The sequence below is a fragment of the Austrofundulus limnaeus genome, unplaced genomic scaffold (genome assembly GCF_001266775.1).
Source record: "Austrofundulus limnaeus strain Quisiro unplaced genomic scaffold, Austrofundulus_limnaeus-1.0 Scaffold911, whole genome shotgun sequence".
Classification (NCBI taxonomy): Eukaryota; Metazoa; Chordata; class Actinopteri; order Cyprinodontiformes; family Rivulidae; genus Austrofundulus; species Austrofundulus limnaeus.
The window spans coordinates 65,785-75,956 of record NW_013953313.1 but is presented as its reverse complement, the minus strand read 5'-3'; the positions used below and the strand labels follow the sequence as shown (position 1 = coordinate 75,956).

Here is a 10,172-nt window from a genome sequence, read left to right as displayed (position 1 = left end):
CCTGGGTTTTATATTCGGGCACTGACGAAGGATATGTGCATATGTGTATGTATGTGTGCATGTATGTATATGGGCATGCATATGTATGGGTATGTATGTGTGTATGTATGTATTTGTATGTAAGTATGTATAGGAAAGTGTTTGGACATGTAGGTAGGGGTATGGTTGTGTATATATTTGTATATGTAAATGGGTATGGTTTTCAGCAAGGCTTAAGTCATTATAATTACATAGTTATGCATTTTTGTTGCTGTGGTTTTKCYRTCTTTGTTTTGTAGGTGTGGAGCCGAGAAGTCCGGTGTGCCGTCTTGTGTTTTTTCAATATATCATTTACATATCTTCTAATCTCTTTTTCACTCTTTCTCAATGCATTTCACTTTTTTCTTTTTTCTTCTTTTTCTCCAATTAAAAAAACAAACAAAAAACAAAACATAATAATGGTGTGGAGAGGATGGCTAAAGGGGGAGAAGGGAGGCCATCAAAAAAAAAAAAAAGAAGTTGGAAAAGCCCAAGAACCTCAGAAGTTGTTTACGGTCCTTGGGTGTGGGCCAGTTTTGTACAGCAGAGACCTTGGAAGGGTCCATAGAAATGTGATTGGGAGAGATGATGAAACCCAGAAAGGAAGTGGTGGATTGATGGAACTCACATTTTTCAGCCTTGACAAAAAGGCTGTTTTGGAGGAGTCTCAGAAGAACTGCCCAGACATGCCTCTTATGGGTCTCAAGGTCTTTGGAGAAAATCAGGATATCGTCTAGATACACAAAAACACAGTGGTTGACCATATCACGGAGGACATCATTGATGAGGGCTTGAAAAATTGCTGGGGCATTGGTCAATCCAAAGGGCATAACAAGATATTCGTAGTGGCCATTGGGTGTATTAAAGGTGGTCTTCCACTCATCACCTTCTCGAATGCAGATGAGGTGGTAGGCGTTACGAAGGTCTAGTTTAGAAAAAACTGAGGATCCCTGGATTAAATCGAAGGCCAAACTCGTTAGTGGTAAGGGATACCTGTTTTTTACTGTGATGTTATTAAGACCTCTATAGTCAATACAGTACACGGTCTGAGTGAACCATCTTTCTTTGAAWCAAAGAAAAAACAGCCCCAGCAGGGGATGAGGATGGACGGATGATGCCTGCTTGGAGAGACTCATCAGTGTACTTCTGCATAGCCTGACTCTCAGGGTTTGACAGAGAAAATGGTCGACCTCTGGGAAGAACTGTACCAGGTAAAAGGTCAATCGGGCAATCATAAGGTCTATGAGGTGGTAATGAGGATGCCTTTACTTTATTAAACACTTCTTTGAGGTCAAGGTAATCAATAGGAACTTTAGACAGATCAGGGTAAATTTCCTTAATTAGTTCAGCCGAAGGTGAAGGTGAAATGGCCTTGAAAAGGCATGAAGACAGACAATGTTCGGACCAGCCTAAAATATCTCTCTTCTTCCAGTCAATGTGTAGATTATGAAGCTCTAGCCAAGAGGCTCCTAAAATGGCTGGGAGTTTGGGAGAGCTGATAATTAGGAACTTGATGGTTTTGTGATGGTTACCTCCCAGAGAGAGTTGAACATTTCAGTCTCCTGACTGGTCAAATGAAGGAGATGTCCATCTAGGGCCAGAACTTGATGGTTCTTAGGAGAGGGAAGAACCTGAATGTTAAGAGAGACAGCAAAATTATGATCCATGAACTCAGTGTCTGCTCCGGAGTCAACAAAAACATTTCTTTTGTGAAGCTTACCCTTGACCTTGAGTTCGGTGGTGAGGAGATCTTTGAGGCTGTGGTCTGACTCAGTAGGTGTTTCTTCTTCCTTACTGAGTCTCGTCTTTTAAAGGACACTGAGAAACTGAGTGGCCCTTCTCACCACAATAAAAACATAAACCAAGCCTCCTGCGCCTTAATCTTTCTTCTTGAGTTAGTTTGGATCTACTCAACTGCATGGGGATCCTCCCCGAGTAGGTTGGGTGGTGAGTTGGGTATCTGAACATTAGGAGGTAAACTGAATTGGGCAGAAACCAAAGGTTGAGACCCACTCTTACCTCAGCTCTCTCTCCTGCGTTCATGTAGCCGAAGGTCAATCCAGGTAGCCAGTTCCTCAAGATCTCTGAGAGACCAGGGAGGGTCTCGAGGTGGCAGTTCATCCTTAATTCCCTCATTCAGACCCTGGGAAAAAACATCTGATAATGCCTCATTCCAGTTGCTATCAGAAGCCAAAGTATGGAAATAGATGATATACTCAGTGACCCTCCTATTGCCTTGTTTAAGGGAAAAAAGGCCTCTAGCTGCTGCCCTTTGGGGCAGTATGGGGTTAAAAACCAGAGTGAGTTCTCTGGCAATGTCATTGTAATGATAACAAAACAGAGAGTCCCTTTGCCATTCGGCTGTGCCCCAGAGTTTAGCTTTTCCAGACAATAGAGACATTACGTACGCCACCTTGGCTCTTTCGGTTGGAAACAATGAGGATTGCAGCTGGAACTGTATCTCGCATTGGGTGAGAAATGGGTGACACTGATCTGGATCACCTCTGAATACTTCTGGCGGGGTCAGACGTGGTTCATAGGCTGGAGGGGAAGAATGTCGTGTCTGGTCAGGAGAGGGTGACTTTTGTTCATGAGTCTGTGGAACACACAGTTAGACGAACCTCGCCACATAGTCATCATTTCTTGCATATTTTCTTCTAAACTACTAATAGCACCTTCCACCCCAGCACGCCATTCCCTTGTTGGCGACAAACTCATATTTAGGCCAGATTTTCTGACAAGAGTCAGTCAGAGAGTTCGAAAATTCAGCCAACCACAGGAACAGTTTAACAGATATTTTTGGATTATGCTGGAAAAAGCACAGAGCCTCAAGGATTTTGGGTGGAGGAACTCTTTTGTAGGAATGGGAGCCAATCACAGTGGGTTCTTGTGTGAACGTCAGAGTTCTTGTGACTTCTGTAGTTGATGACGTCAGCTGTATTTACTCATGCTGGGATCATGGTTCCGTGAGGAAGAGGGTAATCAGCGGAGTTGGGGTCATGCACGAGGGAGCAGAGAGATGAAAAACAAATCCAAGGAGAAAACGTAAGTCGTGGTCCAGAGTCCAGCAGCAAGGTCGGGTCTGGGAGTCAGAGGTAGGCGTCGAGGCAGACGGGGGCGAGGCGAGAGGCAGAGGTCCGTGAATCAGAAACAAGGTCAAGGCATGGAGGTCTACACGAGGCTTAGAGTGCTGGATATCTACTTAGCAAGTCTGTTCGAAAATCTGGCACTGACTGGGGAACACTGAAGAGCTTAAATACCAAGAGAGACAGGTAAGTGAAATGAGCGTGATTACCGTGAAATTAGGAGGTGGGTGTGGCAAGAATGAATGGCTGTGATTGGAATGTGAATCATGACACAACCAGGTAGAATCCCAAATCATCACAGTCTGGTTTCAAACTCAATCCTCCAAGATGACAATGCTCATTTGGACATAGCCTTAACATCAATTCTATTGAACATTTGTGAGATTAGTTTGGCTGTGTTGTTTGTTTTAGAGTGATCAACACAACCTCGTTGGCTGACATGCAACAAATGCTGGTTGAAGAATGAGATGCCATCCCACAGCAGTGTGACCAGGCTGGTGACCAGCATGAGGGGATGGTATCAAGCTGTTGTGGCTCTCTATGGCTCTTCCACACGCTACTGAGTTGCCAGTTTGTTAAATTAATGAACTGTTAAATTGCCATAATTTTCTTGTTTCTTCAGACTTCAATCAGCTACGTAATCAAATGAACAACAGGAAAAAAGTAAAACAAATTTGATTGCAAACAAGTACTCAACTATGCTGCTAAATGCACAAATGCATTTTTGCAGTGACCATGGCACCATTTGAGTAAAATAAATGGGCCTTCCAATAGTTTAATAGTATTCTATTTTTGTTTAATAGTACTGTATTCTAGTAGTAAAATGCTTATCCAACTCTTCTACTTCAAATCATTTACTTTTATAACTTTTTACTTCCCTTTCCCCACTTTTGATGTTCAATTTTACCTGTATATATTTTTTTAAATCATGCCATTTCTCAACTTGAAAAACAGCTATTCTGGCTAGCGGCTAAGTTAAACATGCAAAACATTTACTATTATTTACTCCAGGAAACGGCATCAAACAAGAAACATCAAACGTCAATTGTGCATTGAAAATATTTTATTTCTTTTCCATGATAATACATAATTAGACATTTATTTTTTCATAGAAATAATATATATATTTATATATGTATACCATGGTTGTGAACAAGAACAGAGTCATGCTAGCCCTCATGAACAGGTTTTATCCCATGAACATCAAAAATGGTTTAAAACAGATGTTGTGATTGTACATTAAAACACCGATTCAGTTATTCTGCTGTTAATCCATGCTTCTTGGTTATTTGCTTCCACATAACATACAAGTATATGCTGTAAGTAAATGCCTCTCCCCATCTTTTCTATGTAGGGCCTAAGGGGATTTTTCAAGTTCTCAAAATTTGCTCACTTGGTCATCTACAGTATAGGCATACCAGTGGGAATGTAGCAATGTTGTAGGCCTTATATGGTACATGAACATGATATAAGCTGGAGTTGCTTACTATGAAACTTGTGTAGTTTTAGTAACTGCACCACAAGGTCATGAGAATACTTTCATTACACAGATGTTTTAGTAGTGGAGGTTTAAATCATCATCATCAATAAAACAGATGAATACATCAATTAATAAACACAGAGAAAAACAATGATGGTCATATTTAATTAGATCACCTGTATGAATTATCTGATGCACTGTGTGGCCAATTTCCTTTTCAGTGATTGGTTCCTGTCAAAGTTTACATCATGTTAGCAACAATTACACCTTCATGCCACACTAAACATGTTAACGATCGTCCAACTGTGACGAGACTTAACTTAGAGCTTCAACACGGCAAACGTTCTCAGCGTAAGTGAATGAAAGTGTCCTCCTTTGACACTTTACACCTGATTCACTCCAAATGTCTCAACACATAGCACTAATGAAAACATGCCCATTGAGTTAGTTAAATGTTGCAGGGAGGACAACTGTAGACAATGGGCCTCATGCAAGAACATGTTCATATTCTTATCCTAAATTTATCTTACTTTTGTTCGTATGAAGGGTTTGTACGAACATGTCACGTCAGATTCAAAAAACTCTTCTATCTTCAGGAAAAGTGTGTAAACGAGCTGAGTAAATTCCACCTGTACGTATCCAGCTGCTCATGCACGCAAGAGGAGATTAGCATAATTACCAACCCAAAAGCACCATATAAGGCCACGTTTCTTGCCTCAGATATCAAGAAGTGTCCATTCATGAAAATGACAGCGAAAACTAAAAAGAAGAATTTTACGAGTTCAGAGATTGAAGTCCTTCTGTCAGAGATCCAGAAAAGAAAATCTGTAATTTTTAGCAGTGTCGGCTGTGGAATAAAAGGAGCTGCTAAAAGTATAAACAACTGTGTTAAATCATTTTCATATATTAAGAAGCCACACCGGGGCGCACCGTACCCCCCGCGTGGTCGCAAGTGACCTCAGTTGCGGTTCTGAAATAAGCATTTTAAAATGTTTTCAAAATATGTCTGGCACTTTGGAGAAAACCCAGGAGTCGCTGGAGGGATTATGTATCCACTCTGGCCTGGGAATGTCTCAGAGTCCCCCAGGACGAGCTGGAAGGTGTCGCTGGGGAGAGGGATGTCTGGGTCTCTCTGCTGCTGCCCCCCGCAACCCGATCCAGGATAAGCGGCAGAAAATGGACGGACGGACAATTTATATTGTCAGTCTAAAATATTACATTTAAAATTACAAATCTAATTCAAGCAGAATAGCCTATTGTCAAGATAATCATAGAGTGTGATTTATTTTCAACTCAAAATATCTTCAAACCAATGAAATATAAAGTTCTTAGTGAAGAAAACCCATCTGGATAACAGCAGACTGACTGCTCGTAAAATATACGACAGGTCTGGACCACACGTGAATTTTGTTCGTATCTGAAAAAATCTTAGAATACGAAAACATTGGTGAATGCCACAAATTCTCCTAAATCACTCGTATGCACAACTTAAGAACAAATCTGTGAGTACGAACGGTTCTTGCATGAGGCCCAATGAGTGCAAAACATTCACTGTCTGCCTTCAAACACAGCAGGCACAAAAAGAGATACAAAAAACAAAACAAAACAATGAGCTACGGGTCTTAATGAATAGAAGAGCACTCCTTAAAAATCTGAAACATCTCTCTGTATCTGGGAATAAATCAATAAGTGACATTTTGTGCTGTCTTGACCATCACTGCCTTCACTTGTTTTTACTCAGTTACTGTATTTATGCGTGTAAAATGCGAAAAAAAAATGAACCCCAAAAATTATCCATAAAGTTGGGGAGTTGTATTACATAAGGGAGTCAATTCTCAAATTGAATTACTTTGTTTTATATACCTGAAATATTGTGTTTCTGGGGATAAATCATCATAATTTCTCCATCTGTCCTCCCACTGTATAATACGTTGAACATAGCGAAGCAAATAAACAACAACAGGTGTTTGTTTATTCCCTCTGGAGTCGGAGGAGGAAAAACTCTTTTTGTATTTTGTTAACAGTTGCACTTTTGAATGCTAAATAAGATCAGATGATGAGCTGCCCATTTTGCTAATTTAACAACAACCAGCTTCTGCTGTTGGATCGAACCGTTTACAGCGACATGAAGCTCATGCTGTTCCTCCTTGACAGCCTTCACCCACAGATGTGTGACCCTAAACTAATCCGTTTCCCCACCAGAGGGTACACCTCAAGGATTGAAACACCCTTAAGTCTGTATGAAATTAAGGTTAGCATTACACATTAGGATTTGATTTGTTATGCTTTTTAAGCTAAAACAATGGGGATTGCATTATAATTGAACTGCATTTAACACGCATAAATAGTGAAAAAGTGGGGACTGTTGTACAAAGTGGTGCTCAGTGTGCCATCTCCCCCTATTGGAGATGACACATCTTCAGATGAACTGGTCGTGGAAGGCCCCCTAATAATCATTCATTGAGATAATCAATTTCTGCTTGTTAATATCCGAATAACAATCTGCTGAAATGTTCTAAAGTTTTGTATTCAGAATAAAGATTAATTTAATCAGAATCTAACAAATCACAGAAAGAAAAGATGAACTATAAAATTTTTGATATACCTTCCCTTTTTGTGAAGGCAACATTGCAGCAGATTGCTCCTTTTCTTTTTCAACTCCTGAGAGAAAACTCTCAGGAGTACAGCAGTGATCTTTGAGGATTTTGTGCTCCTAGCCCAGGAATAATTTAAATATATGCACAAAACTTTGTTTAAATGTGGGCACTCTGCATCAGCACAGAGAGGTGATATTCAGTAGGCGTTGCAGTTTGAGCAATACATCTCCCGTTGTGAGGCCTTTGTACATAAATTCCACAGAAGCGTCAAACCTGGACTGCTCCAGGTTAGAGGCCGCCAAAGCCACACAATCTTTTGGTGACTCAGGGCTTGTCTGTAACTAACAATCTGAAGATGTCCCGTTTGTCTCCCTTTCCCTTTTTCTGTCTTAGTCTCAAGCTTCACATTTGCACATTTCACTTGATGCTCACCTTGAGCAGCTGTTCATTCAAACCCTGCTATCTCAGACAGACAAGGACTGAGATGTCTGGGGGACACCTACCTTCTGTCACCTTCTCAAATGTGTCACTTTGGACTGCAGCCAGCAGCAGCAGGGACTTGGTGGATGAGTGAGGGTTTAAATGCGTGTGTGCTTGGTTTTCGACCGATTCAGGAAAATTTCCACTTCAGGCTCAATAGCTTTACAGTCACTGGACACATTTGTGCTTTTATCACCTCCTACATCAGATTGACAGCAGCACTCAGAAAGGTCACCCACTCTGTGTGGCAAAAACAACGTCAGTGGTGTTTGTATCTTGAGATACATCAAGAAACTAAGAACAAGATTGTCAAAAGGTAAGAGAGGATACAATTGCTATCCCAGTTGAATCATTTGTTGAAGATGAGTCCACGATCAACACAAAAATTAGTTCTTTATACACTAACAAGATTAATCAATTTGAATTTACCTAATTCCTTTAAATAAACAGATTCCAAATAAATCAATTGATCATTTTTTGCCCTAATTATTTCTACAAATGCACCTGTTACAAGTTTCTGTACTTTGTGCGTCTGAAATTAAAAGCTAATGAGTCCAGCAGGACACTGCTTCTTGTTGTAAGCTTCACTGGGATCTATGAGAAAATGTTCAAGTGTCTGAATCCATTTCAACTGAAAAGTGACAGTTTTGATCACTAGTTGCAAGTGTTTTATTCATGCTTCAGGACACAGACATTACTTTAAAGAAGCCACAACAGTTCAGGTTTGTGAAGTGCCTAATGGTGTAAGGATACAGTATATAAATTACTCATTACTCTTGTTTCATGCACTTGTCTAAATTCAGCCATATATCACTTTGAAAAATGTTGCAATTGCCATAATGCAACACTTCAACACAGATTTAAGTGAATGCTAGAGCATAAGATTTATAGGAGCTGTCATGTATTTTTGGAACCAGAGTCTGCCCACTAGGAATATTGTTAGTTCTAACTTCTCTCACACGCAATTGTTGTCCTACATGACCTGTCATTGTAGCAAATTTTGTTGCTTTCTGCCCAAATTATTTGTCCAAACCAAAGCAGAGAATTTTGATTAACAGACTGACCACCACGTTGTTTTACAGCAGGCAGCTAGNGCAGAGGGGCGTTACAACCAAAAGATCTATGGGACAGATTTGTATCCAGGCTGTAGGGTACTTGTCCGCAATTTCTCAGAAAGAGGAGGCCCAGGAAAACTTCGATCCTTTTGGGAAGATCAGGTCTATGTAGTGACAGAAAGAAAGTACGACGGTGGTCCTGTCTATGAGGTGAGGCCAGAACAGGGTGGTGGGCGAGCAAAAGTTCTCCACAGAAATCTGCTACTGCCCTGTGACTTCCTCCCAGTTGAACAAATCCAGCCTGAGCCACTGAGACCAGCGAAGAGCAAGTTTAAAAGACACGGGAACAAACAACAGGAGCAGCAGCGAGTTGATCTGCAGAGTGCTTCGGATGAAGAGGAGGATTGGAGAGGCATCCGCGGGCCCACAACAGAAGGATATGGGCAGCTGAGTGTCCAGCTGAGAACAGAAGCTGAGGAGTTTAGGCCACTGCCTGCTACCCAGGAACCTGAGGACAACACGGGACAAATGGAGCAGCATCAGGACGCGCAGGAGGAAGATGGAGCAGAGCCGGAGGCTGTCCTTGAGGACAGGCAAGGAGAGGAGCTGGACCACAACAACGCAGAGCCCTCACCTACGGCAACCAGAAAGTATCCTCCCAGAAACAGACAGCCAGCTAAGACACTTACATATGACTCTCTTGGACAGCCTAGTCTTAGCTTTAGACAGTAGTTAAGTTTGGATTGAAGTTCAATCAACCAGTTTGTGTTATTTTCCAGTCTTAAAGCTTGTTGTTGTTTTTTTTTTTCATATTGATTTATTAGAACCACAAGACATTCAGGAGTCAGCCTGTTAGTGTTTTAGTATTGCATGATAACATGTAGAGTTGGTTTTTTTGGGGTTAATAACCTCTCAGGTGAGATACACAGTTCCCGTAACCGAACGGTGAAGAGTAGCAGATATTCATAGTGCACGATGATATCAGCTATGGACACATTGCACTAAAATGGGAGASAAATGCGATGTTGGACTACTGACTAAACAGGATTGTGTCTCTGATGAACACTGACTCCCACCGGCTGTCACTGTTACATGCTTGCTTTTAACACGGGTTCTAGGTCCTGCAGAATGTCGGGACGACATTTATTTTGGAGGGGAGAGTGTGGAGCACAAGCAAATGCAGCAGCAGGAAAACAGGACACCCCTCTTAGTATTCAATATTTTATGTTATGTAGCAGAGCACAGCACAAAATGGTATTTGCATGTAGCTGCCAGACAGCAACTCATGTAATAGAGGCGCAGTAGGGATTTTGATCAGGCAGATATTAGGGCAACMCACCGCATTCGGCACTGTCTTTGTTGATGCCGACAGGGGTCCTTATGTATGGAGAGGACTGAAGCGGTGTGGAAAATGCCACCAGCAGTCGATTAATGTGCCTTATTTACTGTGTTTACA

At 41.3% G+C, this 10,172-nt stretch overlaps 1 protein-coding gene across 1 annotated transcript; it reads left to right on the top strand.

The window, feature by feature from the left end:
• Positions 1–8,755: 8,755 nt before the first annotated feature.
• On the top strand, positions 8,756–10,163 carry LOC106533237 (uncharacterized; the record flags this gene model as incomplete). Its single annotated transcript, XM_014029475.1, is given in 1 exon segment — positions 8,756–10,163. A coding segment is annotated over 1 exon segment (693 nt), but the record flags the coding sequence as incomplete, so codon positions are not given.
• Between the last annotated feature and the right edge of the window lie 9 nt (positions 10,164–10,172).